At 40.7% G+C, this 21,609-nt stretch overlaps 1 protein-coding gene across 2 annotated transcripts in view; it reads right to left on the reverse strand.

Annotated features, from left to right (window-relative positions):
- PIGG (phosphatidylinositol glycan anchor biosynthesis class G) overlaps positions 1-21,609 on the reverse strand; it is a 121,221-nt gene that overhangs the window by 12,652 nt on the left and 86,960 nt on the right. For both annotated transcript variants that reach the window (XM_054031688.1, XM_054031690.1), the window contains exon 12: positions 19,390-19,553. In XM_054031688.1, the coding sequence (XP_053887663.1) occupies positions 19,390-19,553 (164 nt within the window). The remainder of the gene's footprint in view (positions 1-19,389; positions 19,554-21,609) is intronic.

A 21,609-nucleotide genomic window follows, 5' to 3' on the forward strand; every position in this document is an offset into this window, starting at 1 on the left:
TACTGAATTGCATTTTTCAAAACTGAGTCTTATTTTATTTCCTGCTCTTCTCTGGATAGGTCCAGTTTTATTTGTCTACAACGCCTTCCAGTTAGTACTATCTGAAAACAGTCAGTGTACTGTTAACCTGTTCCTCACAGATTAGTGAAAGCCTGGACCAATCCCTGTGGCCTCCCTCCTGTAACACACATGACATTCCTGCAATCCATATGACATTGTTCAGATTCGATTAACCACAGTTAATTTTACAATGAGAAATACTGAGAAACACTATCTGGTATCTAAACCTCAGCTGATTTACCTTTACTGCATGCCTTTCATCCACTATTTGGATAGTAATTGTAAGGAATAATCCTGCATTGACAGGCAGATGGACTGGATGCCTTCATTAGGTCTTTTCCATCTCCAAACTGCTGGTGTGGATACTTTGGTACTGGTGATGAATCAGCCCAGATTTTGTATAATTTATTTTGAATTCATGTCATAGGATCATAGTAGATCCTGGCAGCAGGGGTTTCAAGCCCTCTCCCCAAACCACAGAGGTCAGAAGGTTTTGGGGAAGGCTTTCCCCAGTGCATTAGGCCTCACATGTTTCTTATGAAAATGGGTTAGCTTTTGAGGGAGCTTAAGCCATTTTACAAGTTCAAGGGCTCTCCCAGGCTATGATATGGCTTGGAGTAATGCAGTCTCTGATATGGTTTTAAGGGGCTGTTAATCCTTGGGACTTCATTGCTAAGGATTTCAGCATCAAAAGAGGGAAGGCAAGTGAGAGCAGAGCAGAGAGCCTGGTCCATTTTCACAGTGGGCAGGACAGGTGGCCCTGAGAAGCTACCTTGCTGTGGATTTAATAAAGTTTCACGCACTGGTCAAAAAATCTAGATATCTGTCCCTGCCATTAGCAAAGCTGCCTTGAAATAACCCAATTTTGAACCCAAGGTCCATTTAGTACAAGTAATTGCTTCCAGAAGGCATTTTAATGCTCTGTGAATCCCATATACCCCTCTCTATACCATTTGTGCATGTAACGATTGGCTTCCTGACTTTTCATTCAAATTTGGCACTGGAAGGCAAAAAGCTGTTCCACATGGCTTTCCAAAGGAATTCCATAAGGGATTCCCTAAGGCGATTTTCAGTTTGCTGTGAGATTCTGACTAGCTGTTCAAGTAGATAATTCCCTGGATATCCTTTGGTGATTGACACCTGACTTGGCAAGCTGGCAGCAAACCCTATGCCTTCTTAGATGCTGTGGCCATATTGGCTGACTCCAACCTCAGATCCAATCCCGGATCCAACGCTGAAGCCATTGGTGAAGCCCATGATGTAGGAATTCTAAAAACAGAAGACAGGAAAAAGATCTCCCCTGGTGACCCTGTCAGGGCCTGTGGTGGAAGTGGAAATAAAGCCAAGGAATTTGGCCGATTGGAGGAGCTGCTGGAGGCAAGCTTAATCACTCTCTTCCTCAAAGCCAAGGCAAATGTTCCAGGTGTGTCATGTGGATCTCTATGATGCTTGTCCGGATTCAGGACTGATGCAGACTGCAATACTGTCGAGGTTGGTTCAGACGACCTGATCACTGGGGCCCCTCAGCTGACTCTGAACAGGAACCTGACACTGAAGATCTTGTCATTGATCTGGATGACTTTTTGGATCTAGAAGTAGATGAAGCTGACTCTGGTCACCTGCTTTTATAGCCAGATCCTTTTGAGCTTTCAGATCCTGCAGGCTTAACAGAAGAATGTGAAATCTATTTTGTCTGTCCTTCCTGGCTCAGGGGGTGAATGTGCTGTATATCTGACACCGTTCTGGCAAGTGATTTTTGCCTAAACATTTTAAGCACCAGAAACATGTCGGAGGAAGGAAAGACTGCCAGGCACAATGCACATTTTTTGAAGTTGAGCTTCTTCGTGTCACCCATCATGATCGTCAAATTAACTACGTTATTTTAATTTAATTTTTAATCTAATTTTAATCTTTTTACCAACAAGTTAACTACGTTATTTTAATTTAATTTTTAATCTAATTTTAATCTTTTTACCAACAAGTTATAAAATATACTGTCTAACTACTAAAATACTACAACTGTTACTATGTCTTTATAGTCAGGCAGGCAGGCAATGGAACTAACTACAGACAGAAACAGAACTAAGGTGGTTCACATCTTAACTCAGTGACAGTTGGAAGGAACTAAGGCAGCAGTGGTGCCAATACCCTCCTATCGCCACACATCCCTAGACTGATGCAGGCTCGGGGCAGAAGAGGGGAGATATGAGATGCTTTTAACAGGCACTGCTACTAGAAAATTCCACCATCCTAGCTGCACCAGGCTGGCACATCCAAGAGTGGAAATACGCAGAGGGCACTCGAAGAAGCAGACTGCTTATCCCAGTTCTCTTTATTATGTCTGTAAGACATTTGCCAAATAAACAAAGTGGGAAAGCCTCTGAACATGTAGGTGCATCTAACAAATAATTTTCTAAAGCAGCCAAGAGTAGTGAACTGTGTAAAAATGGGGGTCTAGCAGGCCCACCACAACTGTGAGCTCAAATGCTGGAAAGCAGATGAAAGTTCACACTGTTATAATACCAATAACAATGAATGTTGACAAAAAGGTGACAGACTTGATTGGTATAAGCAAAAGGGCTAAAGATATGACCCAGAGACTAAGTTATGGTTGCAAATTGAAAGAGAGAGAGATGGGAACCTGAAAATAATTGACTAAAATTGGTGTCAGAAGTTAGATAATGCCCAGAGAATGGTCAATACTGCCCATCACGCCCTCTTAGGACACCTTATGGAAAGACTTTTGGGAGGAAAAAAACAGACTTCTGTAGGGCCTAGTCTTCACTTACCGGCTGGTCCGGCGGCACGCCATCGATGTTCTGGGATCGATTTATCGCGTCTGGTTAAGACGCGATAAATCGATCCCGGAAGTGCTCACAGTCGGCGCCGGTACTCCAGCTCGCCGAGAGGAGTACGCGGCATCGACGGGGGGAGACTTCCTGCCGCGTCTGGACCGCGGTAAGTTCGGACTAAGGTACTTCGAATTCAGCTACGTTATTAACGTAGCTGAATTTGTGTACCTTAGTCCGATTTGGGGACTTAGTGGGGACCAGGCCTAGGATTCCCTCCAATTGTTCTTCATTTTTGTCTTACTGTTAAAGGAAGCTCCATGCCAAAACACCCTACCTTAATTGTAACATGAACATGTCATGCTCTCAAAAATTTCCACATATTTATATGCCTTACAATACTGTCTCTATTCAATGTACATAGTATTACTGCCTTGCAAAACGGTCATGCAAACGTAGCAGTGCTGGCACGGAATCTACCTGCCTAGCCTTTACCATGAGGATTGACAGGTAGCATAAAAACGAATGATAAAACAAGAGGACTTATTCAAACGAGGCAGTATTTAGCAAGGGTGTATTTTTCAACTAAAATAGTGCAAACTGAAATGTCATATACAGCTTTATATACCGTACACATGCTATACCATGCATTAATACAAGACTTTACCCAACACCTACAAGGTGAAAAATAGCTTTGCTACTATACCTCCTCCCACACATTGGTGTATATAGAGGTCACAGCCCTATGAAACCACGTGTTATGGGAATAACCTATAGAAACCCTGGTCTGGAACGGGGTCCTAATGATAGTTAATTTTGTTTATAATTGATTTATCTTGTGGTAGACAAGGTCAGTGAGAGAATATCTTTTACTGGACCAATTTCTCTTGGCGAGAGACACAAACTTTCAAGCTTACACAGAGCTCTGTGCATCTTGTGTTACAACAGATTCCTGTTTATACAATCCTCTCTTCTGGGACAAAGTGTTTTTTTAGGGGCCGCGATAGCAGCAAAATGGCTAATTTTAACAAGATGGAAAGCAAAAGTGACACCAAAGTTCAACCAATGCATTAATTCTCTCCTTTTGAAGGCTTGAGAAAATAACTTGGTATGAATAAACTAAATGCATACAATATAATAGAGTTCTCATTCCCAGATTTATATGTCCATGTTTTATGGCTAGGTGACAGACAGATCAGAAATAAAAAATGATCCCAATGCCCATCTGAACTCACTTGGCCTTCAGCTCTTTCACTTATCCAGTGGCAGTAGTTTCAGTACACATATTAACAGCTTTGTCTACGTGTTTCAAACCAAGCGGTACTTGAATAGAGGCACTATTCTTGTTATAATTTTGTTACATACCTATCCTTTACTTCGGTGGAGGTCAACGTGCATTTGCGCACTGTTTGCCATTCTTTTGTCTTTAATATAATTTATACAAATTAAGATGTTATCATTGCTTCAAACATGTACTATAAAATACTTTTCACATTAATTTTGTGGATGCAACACAACGGGCCAGATCCGCAGCTGGTGGAAATCGGCTTATCTCCAATGAAATCAATATAATTATGCCAGTTTACACCAACTGACGAACTGGCCCAGAGTTTAAATCACTAAGATATAACCACCAAATCATTAAAATTCCCAACGAGTGAAACACAAAATATTTCACACTACAGCATTAGTAAAATGTCTAACTCCTCTTCCAAAATCCAGTTAGAAATTCTAAAGAATTTCACTAGAATAAAAGCCTGAGGCATTTCACATCAGCACCACAGGTAGGAATTAGTCTAGTTTTAGTGTGTGTGCGCGTGCGTGCGCATGCCTTCCTCCTCTCCCCTTTTCTGAATGAATGACTATTTTACATCCTCTTAACCAGAGATTCACAGATTCCAAGACAGAAAGAACCATTGTGATCATATAGTCTGACCTTCTGTATCGCACAGGCCCTAGAGCATGGGTTCTCAAACTGGGGGTCGGGACTCCTCAGGAGGTCATGAGGCTATTACATGTGGGGTCGCGAGCTGTCAGCCTCCACCCCAAGCCCTGCTTTGCCTCCAGCATTTATAATGGTATTAAATACATTAAAAAGTGTTTTTAATTGATAAGGGGGGGGTCGCACTCAGAGGCTTGCTATGTGAAAGGGGTCACCAGTACAAAAGTTGAGAACCCCTTCCCTACAACTTTCCCAAAATAATTCCCAGAGCACACTTTTTAGACAAATATCCAACACTGATTTTAAAAGTATCAGTGATGGAGAATCCTCCACAACCCTTGGTAAATTTTTCCAGTGGTTAATTTTTCTCGCCGTTAAAAATTTATACCTTATTTCCAGTCTGAATTTGTCTAGCTTCAACTTCCAGCCATTATATCATGTTATACCTTTCTTTGCTAGACTGCAGAGCCCATTATTAAATATTTGTTCCCCATGGTAGGTACTTATACACTGTAATCAAGTCACCCTTTAATCTTCTCTTTGTTAAGCTAAATAGCTCCTTGAGTGTAACACTGAGGCATGTTTGCTAATCCTTTAATCATTCTTGTAGCTCTTCTCTGAACCCTCTCCAATTCATGGACATCTTTCTCGAATTGTGGACACCAGAACTGGACACAGTATTACAGCATCAGTCACACCTGTGCCAAATACAGAGGTAAAATAACCGCTCTACTTCCCCTGCTTATGCAACTCAGGATTGCATTCGCCCTTTTGGCAACAGAGTCACACTGGGAGCCCATCTTCAGTTAACTATTCTCTATGACCCCCAAATCTTTTTCAGAGTCACTACTTCCCAGGACTGTAATTATAGCCTACATTTTAAAACTCTTGGAGACAAGTTATCTGGACCTGCTGATTTAAAAATGGCTAACTTCAGTAGCTTCTGTTTAACTACTCCAGAGAGATTAGTGGAATGGAGGAAGTGTTATTTCCACAATAAGACTATATCATCTGTTTTTTTCCCCAAATACAGAACAGAAATATTTATTGAACACTTCTTCCTTTTCTGCATCATTATTGATCATTCTACCATTTCCATCTAGTAATGGACCAATACCATTGTCAGGATTCTTTTTGTTCCTAATATATTTTTAAAAACTCCTCCTTATTGTCCTTAACTCTGCTGGCCATGGATTTTTCCTGGTGTTCCTTTGCTTCTCTTACCAATTTTCTACAATTCCCATCTTCTGATTTACATTCATGAATATCAAATTCTCCTTTCTTCCACTTGTTAAATTGTTTTTTATAGCTGCCTTCACTTTCCCTCTTAACCAGGTCAGTTTTTTAACCAGCACAGCCTTTTTCCTCAATTGTGGTTTTTAGGGCATCTAGTAAGGTGTTCTTAAATGATTTCTAATTATCATTCACATTTTTCTGATTAAATTCCTCCTCCCAGCTGAAGCTCATAGTTGTTTTCAGCTTTGTGAAATTGGCCCTATTAAAGCACTATATATAAACTGTTTTTGGCTTTATTCTTCTTGCACATTATAAATGTGATCAAGTCATGACCACTTTTACCTAAGCTATCCATTTTTAGTTCTGTGATCAGCTTCTCTTTATCTTTCAGGACAAGGTCTAATAAAGAATTCCCCCTTGCTGGCTGCAACACTTTTTGAGTTAGGAAATTGTCATTTATAATGTTGAGAAATTCTAAGGATGTTAAAGAAAAATTGCAGCTGAAGATCATTTTGTGCAAGGTGACCTTGAAGAGACTTTAAAAAATAGTGGTTTACTTGTTACTTAGTTGTTAAAATGAGATTGACCAGCCTATAATGTAACAATAAAGAAGGTAACAGGACAAGCCAGCAAGAGAATGAGGATCTTCCATGGAGATACTGTTAAATTAGTTTACATAGCTGGCAGATTTTTAGGTAGTGCTTTCCCCTTTGGGCTGGGAAAAACTCATTTCGTGTACATCTGATTCCCTCCAACACAAGCTGTTCAGTCTACTTTCAGGCACCAATTACTTTGAATACTGATTTATTTTAATTAAGGACCACTCTTGCCTTCCCAAAATATGACAATAAACAGTAGTTTCAAAGTTACGCATTCCAAGAGATAGCTTGCCAGAGTAGCATGGGGAAGGAAGATACCCAAGCCTTACATAACAATGGACGGTATCCCAATACAGTATTTAATCTTATATACAGCTAAGTGATTAAAAATGTCAGTTTATCTTGGGTACAGTTCAGAGAAAGATTAAAGTTCATTCAAAGGTGAAAAACAAGAAACCAGAGACGTTTGAACTTAAAAGGATTCTTGCCTAGATTTGTGGACTGTTAACCCTTTTCACCTGTTTGCATGGCTGAACATGTCATCAGGAAGCTAAAGAAAACACTGCTTATGGCTAGCCATGCAAGATTAAAAGAGAACTAAAGATCACACTAACAAGCAGTGTGTGCTGCATTGGACCAGACTGGCAAGCTGGTACTCCCCTCCTCTCCCAAAGCTGCTATTTGGCATTCCAGAATTTGAGTTTTCATTAAAAAAAAAAAAAAAAAAAAAACTTAAACCTCTAGCCATTAGGGTTGTAAAGAAAACCTTCAAAATATGAACAGAGTGTGAACTAATGCAGGGACAACTACCTGTTTGCAGACAATGTAAAGGTATGAATTACCCCCACTCATCTCGATGAGGTGTTAACTCAATTCCAGTAACTTAAATTTCACCTATTTTATTGCTGATCAGAGCATTAAAAGAAAGGAACAATAATAAAAAAAGACCTGCACAATCTCCTATAACCAGACAGTCTCTATGTAAAAGGCTAAATGGACACAAATCAGATATCAGGAATGGTAACATACAAAAGCCAGTAGAAGAACACTTCAGTCTCCCTGGATATTCAGTAACAGATTTAAAAGTAACAAGGAGTCCGGTGGCACCTTATGCCCAAATAAATCTGTTAGTCTTTAAGGTGCCACCGGACTCCTCATTGTTTTTGTGAATACAGACTAACACAGTTACCCGTCTGAGATTTAAAAGTAGCCATTCTTCACCAAAAAGCTTCAAAAACAGACTTCAAAGAGAAACTGCAGAGCTACAATTCATTTGCAAACTTAACACCATCAATTTGGGCTTGAATAGGGACTGGCTGGCTCACTACAAAAGCAGTTTTCCCTCTCTTGGTATTGACACCTCCTCATCAATTAGGAGTGGACCACATCCACCCTGACTGAATTGGCCTTCAGCATTGGTTCTCCACTTGTAAGGTAACTCCCTTCTCTTCATGTGCCAATATATATTTATGCCTGTATCTGTAATTTTCACTCCATGCATTTGAAGAAGTGGATTTTTTACCCACGAAAGCTTATGCCTAAATAAATCTGTTAGTCTTTAAGGTGCCACCGGACTCCTCGTTATCTCTTCCGCCCACTTCTCAATGAGTGATGCTGCCAACAAGCCAAAGAAGAGGAGAGGACCCAGATGGGACATCCAAACCCCACCAGAGAGGAACCAAGCTGAGCCTACCCACACAATCCCCCAGCTCCCAAAACCTTGCATCGCTGGATCCAGACTTATTGGCTCTTACATGCCACTTCCTGTACTACTTATAGCACACATAACTGCACAACCAGGCCAGGCACATGCGAATGCTCCCATTTGGTTCCCAACACATTTCACTTTCATCTAAACTTTGATGAACTCTAGCCATAACTAGTAATACACACCAGTGATTATAGTTTTAAGCTATGTTTTCTATATTTGATTTTATCTTGGGTTTATCAAGGTAAGTTTTAAATCTCACCTTTGTATATTGAAATTTGTTTCACAGCATTAGGTTTGAAAGTTCTTTCTGAACAAGGTGCTGGCCAATGTACTTACTTAAAAGATGAACCCATCTTTTTCCATATTTTATCTTTTGCCTCTTTTTATTAATATGTAGCATTTTATCCTGTATACTTGAGAATCAATCAAAACAGATTTGAGAACAAAGTGGTTCAGTTATCATAGAAGAGTAGGGTTGGAAGAGAACTCAGGAGGTCATCTAGTCCAGCCCCCTGCTCAAAATAGGACCAACACCAACTAAATCATCCCAGCCAGGGCTTTGTCAAGCCTGACCTTAAAAACCTCTAAGGCTGGAGATTCCACCACTTCCCTGGGTAACCCATTCCAGTGCTTCACCACCCTCCTAGTGAAATAGTGTTTCCTAATATCCAACCTAGATCTCCCCCACTGCAACTTGAGACCATTGCTCCTTGCAATGAAGATAAATAATTTCTCAGCACATTAGATACACTAAATACAAAAGAAGCCCTTAAAATTAAGGTTTCAGAGTAGCAGCCATTAGTCTGTACAGTATCCGCAAAAAGAACAGGAGTACTTGTGGCACCTTGGAGACTACGGTCAAATACATTTGTTAGTCTCTAAGGTGCCACAAGTATTCCTGTTCTTTTTTCTTAAAATTAAGGTGACGACCGAATAGGAGAAAAAAGTCAGAGGAAGACAATGAACTACCATCTATACTACATTTTATAGTAGAATCAGGGGAATCTTGTTACAGTCAAAATTAGTAACAGACAGGACCAAATGGTATCCTTTAAATTGAGATGAAGCCTTGGGTACCCAACTAGCTAATCTCCCCTGTGTCCCAACCTCTGAAACTAGTATTTATCAATGCAATGTTCCGTTCACCTTTATGGCCAGTTACCCACAACTATCATTTTTATTAACTTTTCTAAAATACCTTTATTATATTCAGACATGCCAAATAGCCTCTAAATCTACTTCTAAATCATGCTTTAATCCCCTGTAAAACCTTGCAAGTGCTGGAGTTTTAATAACTGCTCTTGTCCTTTAGTCCAGTCTGTTGTCTAGAAAGTCATTGCTTTGTGCCTACTTATTTTGGTACCCATGCACTGGGCAGCAGGTAGGTGAGCAAAAGCATATTGACGGTCAGGAAACTGAACCAAGTGGGAAAAGACTGCACCAATCATGCAGGTGTCAGTAGCCCATCCATACCATTATGTGAACGAGGCAATGCACAAATGATGTTTGGCCAGAAGTGGGTCTTCTGTGGAAGGGGAAGCAATGTATCAACCTTTTTACGGCATGATGTCATTCAATACCAGAAGTGAATTGTGTATGCCAGTGGTTTTCATCCTATTTTCATTTGTGGACTCCTAAAAAGTTTTGAATGGAGGTGCAGACCACTCTGGAAATCTTAGATAGAATCTGCAGACCTCTAGGGGTCTGGGGAGCACAGGTTGAAAACTAGGGGTGTATGCTGTGAGCCTCACTGGAGGGATACGGTGTGAGCTGATAGCCGGAGGGCATTTTCAAAAGACTCGTTCATTTGATGATACACACAAAACTTCACAATCTTTCCTTGATAATTAGCTAGGCTGTGGCTTGCATTCTTCATTCAGCATTTCCCAAAAGGGTACTTAAGGGGATTTGAATATTACCAATGTGACCTAGAGAAAGAGGCACAAAAGCCATCTAGAAATTGTAATCACAGAATATTCTGATTAAACAACATTTCTAAAGTCAGAGGATGTCTGATCCAAAGCCGTGCAGAGACACACACAGTACAATATGCTGTAGAGCCCTGCAGCGGGACTGGGACCCCGTGGGTCCCGCAGGACCCGCTGCCATAATAGTGGGAGTGGGATTAAAGACTAGTTCCACGCAGGGCTCTAGCATGCTTCTCTAATAGCGCAGGAACCCACACTGGTAAGAGCTCAGTATCAGCATGTAGCTTTTACTGTGCACAAAGGAGAGAGAGAAAGGAAGGGCAAAGTTGCTGCTCGATTTCATTTTGCCAAAGGTTTTTCTGCTTCCTAGGGGGCGAAGATACAGGACAATTACAAGGAATGAAGAATGGCAAGAAGGAATGTGCAAAGTGATAAAGAGCCAAGGGGGAAGTAATTACAGGAGTATACCTGTTTTTCAATGCTCTCCATTGTGGTGAATTGTTTTCCGCTTTTCTGACAGCTTAATTCTGTGTTGCAGTATGTGATGAATTGCTTACATAAGAACGGCCATACTGGGTCAGACTAATGGTCCATCTAGCCCAGAATCCTGTCTTGTCACAGTGGCCAGTGCCAGGTGCTTCAGAGGGAATGAACAGAACAGGCAAACATCCCCTATCTTCTACTCCTACTCCTGGCAATCAGAGTTAGGGACACCCAGAACATGGGGTTGCATCCCTGACCATCTTGGCTAATAGCCAATGATGGACTTATCTTCCATGTATTTATCTAGTTCTTTTTTGAGCCCAATTATAATTTTGGCTTTCACATCCCCTGGCAATGAGTTCCACAGGTTAAGTTCCTTCCTGACAGGATTTCCTGAGAGGAGTGAATGGATGAGCTGGAGCCCTGACTTCGAGTAACCAACGCTTCTCTCTCTCTTATACCCACTTGTCTGTGGTCGAGAGATCATTCCTCTGAGAAATGGGATATTTTGTCCACTAATCTTAAACTGGGCTAAAATGAACCAATATTTTATTATCCAGCTTTTTGATACATTGCTGGTACCACTGGCCTTGCTATCCAAGTAGGAATTCCAAGGTTTCTTCTGGAATAACTTTTATCCCTTCTTTTGCAGTTCTAGCCAGAGAATGAGCGAAGGGAATGTTTCAGTCTGTTGGCCTTCTAGTCCGAGTTCTGTTTGATGAACAAAGGGCCAGCTTTAGTTTAGATGCATTATCTCCACTATCTCATCCAATTTTCCCCACAAAGGAGAGTGCCTGGGAACTTTGAGGTCCCCAGGATTTATTGAAATGGTCTCTGCTACCCAGGGACATAAATAGATTTGGGACCTGGCTACTAAGTTAGACGTCATAGTTTGGGCTGCAAGTCACATAACGTTCATGCAGGCATCTGTAACAGAAGTGAATGCTAGGGATATTTTCTTAAAGATGGACAGGTAGTCAGGATGGTCCTTCCTGTCTTGAGACTTTAGGTATTCTAGCCAGACCTCAATAGCTCTGGGGAAGCAGGTAGGGCCAAAGAGTCTCTTACAGCTGCTAAAGAAGCCTCGAAGTCTCTCCATAGGGTGGCTTCCACCTTTCTGTCCTTTGCATCCTGGGCGGGAAGGTCACCTTCTGATGGTATAACTATCACAGTTTCAGGGTTAACTGTAATTTTGACCCCCGCCTCCCCCTTCTACCTCAAGGGCACCCACTTAAAGTTTCAGGCTCCCAGCTGTCACTGCTGTCCCTTAACACTATGCAACTTTTAGAAAACATTCTACATAATTCATTAATTTTTGTTAATCTGTTCTACAACCCTGGGTTTGTTTTTTCATTATGTAGTTTACACAGCCTGTTCCACTAACGATAGAAATAACTTAGAACTATCATAAGTAATCTTTTCTAGGGCTTTTCTGGGAGGCCTTTCAAGTCTCCCTAGAGTTCTGCTAACAGTTCCTGTCCAAACTCTTAATTTTCCATGGAAAAATACTGAACATTAGAACCAAAGTCAGTGAAGGAAGCAGCTCCTTCCTACCCATGCCTAATGTCAGTTAACAGTATTATGACTATAAACTGGTGCCAAGTATCAGAGGGGTCGCCGTGTTAGTCTGTATCCACAGAAACAACGAGGAGTCTGTTGGCACCGTAAAGACTAACATTATTTGGGCATAAGATTTTGTGGGTAAAAAAACGCACTTCTTCAGATGCATAGAGTGAAAATTACAGATACAGGCATAAATATACTAGCACAAGAAGAGAAGGGAGTTACCTTACAAGTGGAGAACAGGTGTTGACAAGGCCAATTAAGTCAGGGTATATGTGGTCCACTTCCAATAATAACTGGATTGACTCCTCCTGACGGTCAAATGACAGACTGGACTTCTACATAGAGTGCTTCCACAGACATGCACAGGCTGAAATTGTGAACAAACAGCATCACTTGCTCCATAACCTCAGCCGTACAGAACACAATGCCATCCACAGCCTCAGAAACAACTCTGACATTATAATCAAAGGGGCTGACAAAGGAGTTGCTATAGTCATCATGAACAGGTCGGATTAAGAACAGGAGGCTCCCAGGGAACTCTCCAACACCACATTCTTCAGGCCACTATCCTCTGATTCCACTGAGGAGTACCAAAAGAAACTACACCATCTGCTCAAGAAACACCCTGCTATAGCACAGGAACAAATCTACACAGACACACCCCTAAAGCCCTGACCAGGGATATTCTGCTACCCAAGATTCATAAACCTGGAAATCCTGGACGCCCCATCATCTCAGGCATTGGCATTCTTACAGCAGAATTTATCTGGCTAAATGGACTCTCTCCTCAGACCCTATGCTATCAGCACTCCTAGCTATCTTCGAGACACCACCAACTTCCTGAGGAAACTACAATGCATTGGTGATCTTCCTGAAAACACCATTCTGGCCACCATGGATGTAGAAACTCTTTACACCAATATTCCACACGAGGTTGGACTACAAGCTGTCGGGAACAGTATCCTTGATGAGGCCACAGCACACTTGGTAGCTGGGCTTTGTTACTTTGTCCTCACCCACAACCATTTCAGATTTGGGGATACCTTTAAGTCAGCAGCACTGCTATGGGTACCTGCATGGCCCCACAATCTGCCAACATTTTATGGCTGACTTAGAACAACGCTTCCTCAGTTTTGTCCCCTAGCGCCCCTCCTCTACTTGCGCTACATTGATGACATCTTCATCATATGGACCAACAGGAAGGAGGCCCTTGAAGAATTCCACCTGAATGTCAACAATTTCCACCCCACCATCAACCTCAGCCTGAACCAGTCCACACAAGAGATCCACTTCCTGGACTCTACAGTGCAAATAAGTGATGGTCACAAATACCACCTTATACTGGAAACCTACTGACCGCTATACTTACCTACATGCCTCCAGCTTCCATCCAGGACAATCACATGATCCATTGTCTACAGCCAAGCCCTAAGATACAATCGCATTTGCTCCAATCCCTCAGACAGAGACAAACACCTACAAGATCTCTATCAAGCATTCTTAAAACTACAATAACCCACCTGGGGAAGTGAGGAAACAAATTGACGGAGCAAGACAGGTACCCAGAAGTCACCTACTACAGGACAGGCCCAACAAGGAAAACAACAGAACACCACTGGGCATCACATACAGCACCCAGCTAAAACCTCTCCAGTGCATCATCAACAATCTACAACCTATCCTGGAAAATGATCCCTCACTCTCACAGACCTTGGGAGGCAGGCCAATCCTCGCTTACAGACAGCCCCCCAACCTGAAGCAAATACTCACCAGCAACTACACACCACACCACAGAAACACTAACTCAGGAACCGATCCCTGTAACAAACCCCGTTGTCTTCTCTGTTCCCCATATCTACTCTAGCAACACCATCTTAGGACCCAACCACATCAGCCACACCATCAGAGGCTCATTCACCTGCACATCTACTAATGTGATATATGCCATCCTGTGCTAGCAATGCCCCTCTGCCATGTACATTGGTCAAAGCAGACAGTCTCTACGTAAAAAGATAAATGGACACAAATCAGACATCAGGAATAGTAACATACAAAAGCCAGTAGGAGAACACTTCAATCTCCCTGGACACTCAATAACAGATTTAAAAGTAGCCATTCTTCAGCAACAAAAACTTCAAAAACAGACTTCAAAGAGAAACTGTAGAGCTACAATTCATTTGCAAACTTAACACCATCAACTTGGGCTTGAATAGAGACTGAGTAGCTGGCTCACTACAAAAGCAATTTTCCCTCTCTTGGTACTGACACCTCCTCATCAATGCACCACATCCACCCTGATTGAATTGGCCTTGTCAATACTGGTTCTCCACTTGTAAGGTAACTCCCTTCTCTTCATGTGCCAGTATATTTATGCCTGTATCTGTAATTTTCACTCCAGGCATCTGAAGAAGTGCGTTTTTTACCCACAAAAGCTTATGCCCAAATAAATCGGTTAGTCTTTAAGGTGCCACCGGACTCCTCGTTGTTTTTGTGGATACAGACTAACATGGCGACCCCTCTGATGCTTCTTTTTATGACTATAAACTGTTAGTATTGCAGTTGGCTCCGCTATGGGACCTCATCAGTACCTGTATTTATTCTTGAACAGAACCACTTCATCCTATGAGAATTAATTTCTGCAGCCTTTGCAACTGGAGTTGGAAATGCTGGTCACATAAAATAGCTTATGAAATTTAATAAAGGATCAGATACTGATGTTTTTGTAATAGAACCACACTACACAGGCAATCTCTCGGAAGCACAATAAACAACAGGCAGTAGGTCTGTAGAGACGGTGGAAATTGCTTGGCAAAATAAACCATTCACTACTGAACATACTTCCTAGAAGAGGAAAAAAAAACCAGGAGACGAGATACTGTAAAGTCTAAGATCAGAAGCCAGTAATCCATAGGCACTCTGCTTTTGACTGAAAATCACATTCAACGAAAGAGAACAGTTACAACAGTCAAATATTGAACACCAGCTTCTGCCACCCTTATTCCTGTCAAGTAGTACCTCTCTCAACAAATAGTTCTCTTGGTTCCGGTGGAAATATTCACATAATAAGATGCTACTCAGCATGATTGGGAGTGGCACTCCGGACCCAAGTATTTAAGGCAGTGACCATCTGTTATGCGTAAGTACAGGATCTAGCACAAGGAGGACCTGTCTTACAATTGAGTCCTTAGACACTACACAGTACAAAACTTATTTCTGACACGCAGGACTACGTTTCTTGAATATTTTAAATCCCAATCCCCTTAGAATACGCACATCCTGTATCTGTTAGTAAAACTTTTAAAACAGATATTTATAAATTCAGGGCTCACTTCTACCCACTGCCAATTGCAGTGTGTTTCATCTCCTGAAGTTTGGCTGCATAGTTGGCCCACAGGGGGAGAAGATGACATTTATGTTTCAGTCAACTTTGAAGCAACTTGTCACGTATTTGTGACACAAGTGATGGTAGGCAACCCTGGTTGGCTGCATAGTTCTCACTTAGAAACAGATGACCAAATCCTGCCTTAACATACAGACTGTGTAATAATATTGGTAGCAATGGGTCACATGGGCCAAGAGCGAGGGCAGAACTAGGCTCGTAGGGGTATGTCTACGCAGTGTTTTGGAGCCCACAGTAGTGAGCCTTCCAGCCGCAGTCAACAGACTCAGGGTAGTGCTGTATAGCCAGCACTTTTAAGGTGCAGCCCAGGCTAGAGCTCAGGCTCTGAAGCCCAAACCGCTCCCTAGGCTTCAGAGCCCGAGCTCTAGCCCAAGCCACAACTTCAAACAGGGAACTAGCAGGACCTTTGCTAGTCCAAGTCTTTCGACTCTGGCTGGAAGGCTCGTTCCCCTGAGTTCCAAAACACAGTGTAGACGCACCCTAGGAGACTTCATTGGAAATGTCAAAATCGCAGCTCACTGGAATGACCAAAAGGGTGTCACTTGTGCAATGTTAGCTTCAAAGGAAATTCACCTGCCTCTCCTGTAGTCATAATGTGTTGTGAGAGATCAAAGAAAACAAGATATTTTGTAGTTCTTTCCCATATTGTTAACACTTATTCCTAGTCTCAAGCTATTTCCAGGCATGCATATGCTCTATACAAGAGAGACATGTAGATGTTTCTGGTGTAGGTTTTAGAACTGGCCAGGCTTACTGCAGGAGGTAGGACCTGGATGAGCCCCATGGATTCCTCCTTCGCTATAACGTTATTACATTAACATGGTGGGAACAATTCTTTAGATTCTTCCTCCCGAGGCTGATGGACATGAGCAGCGGTAACCGCATTTTAAAAAGCGGTATCATTACTGCAATTCAGAGCAAATTCTTGCTTTGCCTCTTTATAGCTAAGAAAAATTGACTTTGAAATGGGTTGTATGAGCATTGCATGTCATTGAATTTATACAGGGGGTAAAAGGATTACTTTAGATAAGGTGCAAGCTAGGGATAAAACTGTCAGAAGGTTAAATGGGGAAGGAGCTGTCTTGCGCTACAGTATTTCCTCTAGCCAACATATCCTAGTTTTATTTTGTCAGCACTGTAATACTTTTACAGTAACTTAAGTAATAAGTCCCTTAATTTATTTTGGCATGTCTATTAGACTAGCAACAAACTTAGTTTATTGAATGACATTACTGTTAAAAACATTAAACATTTTATAGTTATTAGCATGCTATTGTTCTGTGCAATTTCCATTTACAATATCTGAAAAGGCACTCATATTCAACTAAATGTCTACTGTGCCAATATAAGTACAAAAGATTTATTAAAATCTAAGATGATGAAGGTTGTAAAACCATTTTTTCATTTCCGGGTTCCAGGAGATATTCAGCAGTACACACTGAAATCAAGCTCATCAGGCCAATTAAAATATTGATTCAAACTTTTTAAAGAATTTGAAAATCAGTGAGTGGCACAACAGGAAATTGGAAAGGCAGTAGCAACTTTACTGCTCCTCTAGGCATATTTAAAAATGCCTCACAAAATATTTAACGAGAGGTCTATATAAAGAATGTTTAGAACATAAAAAGATTTTTAACAGCTAGAGTTGCAATATGTTTAAGTAGCGATTCAGACCCGTTGACCCCCTTTCCCCTCTCCAGTGTTCCAGCCTTAATTCCAAGGAAAGTGGAATCTGAGCAAAGGACATAGCCATTGAATTGCTAAATTACAAAACCCTGGGTTAAAAGGAAAAAATACAGGGTATGTCCACATTGTAATTAAAAACCTGCAGCAGGCCCATGCCAGCTGACTTGGGCTAAGTGGCTGTTTAATTGCAATGCAGACGTTCGGGCTCGGGTTGGAGCTAAGGCTCCAGGACCCTGCAAGGTGGGAGGGTCCCAGAGCTTGGGCTGCAGCCCAAGCCCGAATGTCTACATCACAATTAAACAGCCCCACAGCCTATCCCCCATGAGCACAAGTCTGCTGGCATAGGTCAGCTGCAGGTGTCTACCTGTAGTGCAGACAGACCCAACCTGACAGTATCTGCAGCACCCAGATTCAAACAAACCCTGAAAGGCTAAAGATGCTGCAAGTTCTACCTAATATATTCAGCTGAAACATTGGTCTGCTGCATTTGACCTTAACCAATCAATGACAACAAACAATGGCCATATATCTAAGTGAGCTATAGAGCTGTCCAAGGGAAAACAGCTCAACCAAGTGATGTCACAGTTCAGAACTAAGCATTGGCAGAGCTGTTTAACAGACGCGTAAGCCAGCACAACGCCTGGCTCAAACCAATGCTATTAGTCTAACTTTCATCCGCAAAACACAGACATTAGAAGAAACACTTAGAGACGTTTGACTTGGAAGTGCTAAACATCAAGACATCTCTTACTTATGTGCTGAGGTTAGGATTCTGGTTTCTGTGACAACAGTAAAGGAGATCTCAGTTTCCTACAGCAGAAACTTTAAGTGTGTTTCCCACACTGTTTGTACATGTGTGATATCAGCTGCTACAGAAGCAAACTGAACTTTGCATCTGGGCCTTGGCAAGTAAATGAAGTTGATTTTCAAATATTTTATTTTAAAATGTATTTGCATTTTAAATGTATAAATATATTCCAGAATTGGAGATTTATCCTTCCCAAATTTTCAACAGTCCAAAAATGATTATGTTAAATGCTTTGCTAACTTCTGAGTGTAAAGTGTTCCTAATTTATACAAAATCATTAGGCCTAAAACATCAATCCCTTTGACAGAATTTAAAATTTCTAAAAATAAATAGTTACAGAAAACATGCAACATTTTCTTTAATGAATTCTTTAAACTCTGAATGGATTACTCAGTGGGCCATTGCTATGGTTACACTGATAAAGGAAGGAAAAATTTGTTCAGTCTCCAAAAATCTAACCTAAAACTGAGAAATATTTATGCTGCTCCAGAAGCACATTATTCAACCAATTCAATACGAGCTTCCATTTAAGAGGCCACCTCAAAAACATTGTTACAAAATTTTAGTTTTCATCTTTGTTATAAAAGCATTCTAAAAACATGCTGTACAAGCCATTCTCCCTTTGGAAAATCACTAGAAGATGGATACCCATCTGCATGAACACTGTACATGGCCAAATGTAAAGTTTTCAAAATGTTCTTAAAACCTCAAATTTTAAACCTGAAACTGAAGTAAAAAAATTACAGGAGCATTGTCTTACTTCTCTCCGTCACGGTACTACAGTGACCCAAACGCAGTTTTACCTCACTGTGCTGGGCACTGTATAGATTGACACAGATGAAGAGAGGGAGTCTCTGCTCCAGGGAGCTCACAATCTAAGTGACAGGTGAACGAATGGGGATGGGGATATAAGACCACACATACGAACATGGAGATGATTAACAAACCTGTGCCAGATCCATTTTTTTCTTTTTGAAAACATGGGAATAAAAATAGGGTGAGGAATAAGGGAGTCAGTAAGAGTAGTGAACGATAAAAAGGCAGGAAGAGCGACAAAGGGCTAAGGTTAGCGGGGGAAAGGCATATGAGCTCCAGTTTCTTAAATGGGTTTACATCATGTGGATGCTTTTCTGTATCTGTGATAATCATTTATTACTTTTAATTTTATCAGATTTTAGTACCTGCTAACTTCAGAACTCAAGTAGCACAGCAAGTGAATGGCCCAAAGCAAAGGTCCTGCATACGTTGCAAACCCTGTAAGAAAAATTGCTGGTATTTCCACATAGTTGTCTAATCCCACAAAACCAGCTGAAATATCCACTGAAGCGATACTATTTGAGTTTCCCTGAAAATAAAACAAAGATATCACTTAGATGTCTGAAAGGCAAAATGAAACAGTACATATCAAAGAGTTTAATTAACATGTAGGTTTAAAGGCTTAATAGGTCTTTGAGCCCTCAATCACTATTCTGGATTTAACTAAAACTTACGAGAAAGAGGTTCTACTTTAAGTACATGAATGAGGAACACAAACAAATAAAAAGTGACTATTTGCTTGTCCTATTTTGTTTTCTTCAAATACATCTACCTCTCGTTTAATGAATCAACACAAAAAAATTTTTACCCAAGCAACACAGTGAACTGTATCTGGTGATTTTAGTCTTAGTCCTGAGGAGAATGTCATCCATATCAAACTGCCATCATGCATAATTCAAAAAGAAAGAAAGTCCGACAGTTAGCATTCTCAGGACTAAATTCACAGAGAGATTTTTCCTCTTTCCCCAAGAGAAGATGGTGCTTCCAATTTAGAGTTCTAGTGGACGAAGGAACAATATATGCAACTTACCACATCTATCTAACTGGACTGTCACAAATACCTTTGTTAAATTATTCATTAAGTCTTACATGTTTCCTCATTGTTGAATAAGTCACAGTCAGCCGTTTGATCACTATTGTACAACACTGTAGTAATTCTTTAAGGGAGTGTAAGAGACTAGGTGAGGGTGCTATAACTTCATACCACTTTTGTTGACAGGGTGCAACTTACCGTAAGTTGTCTATGTTTATGAATAGAGACATGCATAAGAAATAGTAGTCAATGGTCTGAATTAGGGTCCATTACAGTGTAATTTCTCATAGCACCACAAAGATGTTCTAAGAAGGACATGCATACTCTAATCTCCCAGTCTTGGGAGAGGTGTAACATTAATGGTCGGCAATAAGATGAGGGGGGAAGGGAAGAACAGTAAAGGATGGACTACAGATAAGTAGTAATGAAGGAAACATTCTGCTTGTACTCTGATGCCAACGAGATAAGATGGGGGGGGGGAGGAGGAACAGTAGAAGATAAAATACTTCATACCATATATATTATATTATTTCATGGTACTGAATTGGATTTCCAAAGCTTACAATTTCTAATTCTCTACAGAATACATAAATAACTTGACAATTCACAGCATGTCAGCTTTTATTCAAAAATATTACTGAAATCTTTCAAACACTATTAGTTTACTAGATTATTATGGCATGGCAATATGGTAGAAATGGCTAGAGATAATTCATTGTTGCAGAAAAACATTCAGTGGTAATCCATCATGCCCTGGAACCCTTGAAGCATGAAGCTTTGCTCACAAGCAAGAATTAAAACAAATCTTTGGCAAATGCAAAACTACATTAATATAGCATATATGCTGTGGAGAATAACTCCTTTATGTTCAAAAGTCTGACGGAAGGGAGGCAAGCATATGCCTCTGAAAGCAGCACTCATTTTGCTCAAAACATGAAATTTCATATGGTCAGAAGCACCTCTCACTATTTGGAAGCTATCAGTTGCATTGCCTTGATGACATTTTGTGACACTGGCAGTATGTCAGACTAACGAGTTTCCAATCTGCTTTAACACTAGTTTAATGACACAGAATGTTAGTGTTCTTCTGTTTGCTTTTCCTCAAGACCTGCCTTAAACGCATGCCTGGCTTTAGTAACTAAAGCATCATGCAGACTAAATAGCTGTACAAGCAGGTTGTGCAAGAAAAATCTCAAGAGTTATTTTAAATAATTATTTGAATCCAATCATTAATTTAATATGAAATAAAAGAAGAAAGGCAAGAACAATATTCAAGGTTTTAGCCTACAATTTCCTTCCTCCTTCTTGTAGGCACATTGTTTCAAAGACAGGTAAAGTAGCCAAGTCTGACCAATGCAATCAAATGGAAGCCTCATCTGCCAATGGTCATCCATTCCTGACAATTTTACATTGTAAGTGCTTTTGAATAAAGTTTTACTAATATCAACCTCTCCAGATATTTTCAATTGCTATTTTCTTAATTATGAAGCCGACCGTGGAATACTAACTGAAACCTCAACTTTTGAGCTGGTTTTGGAGACTTTTTAAAGAC

Source organism: Malaclemys terrapin, chromosome 6, assembly GCF_027887155.1.
Source record: "Malaclemys terrapin pileata isolate rMalTer1 chromosome 6, rMalTer1.hap1, whole genome shotgun sequence".
Lineage (NCBI taxonomy): Eukaryota > Metazoa > Chordata > Testudines > Emydidae > Malaclemys > Malaclemys terrapin.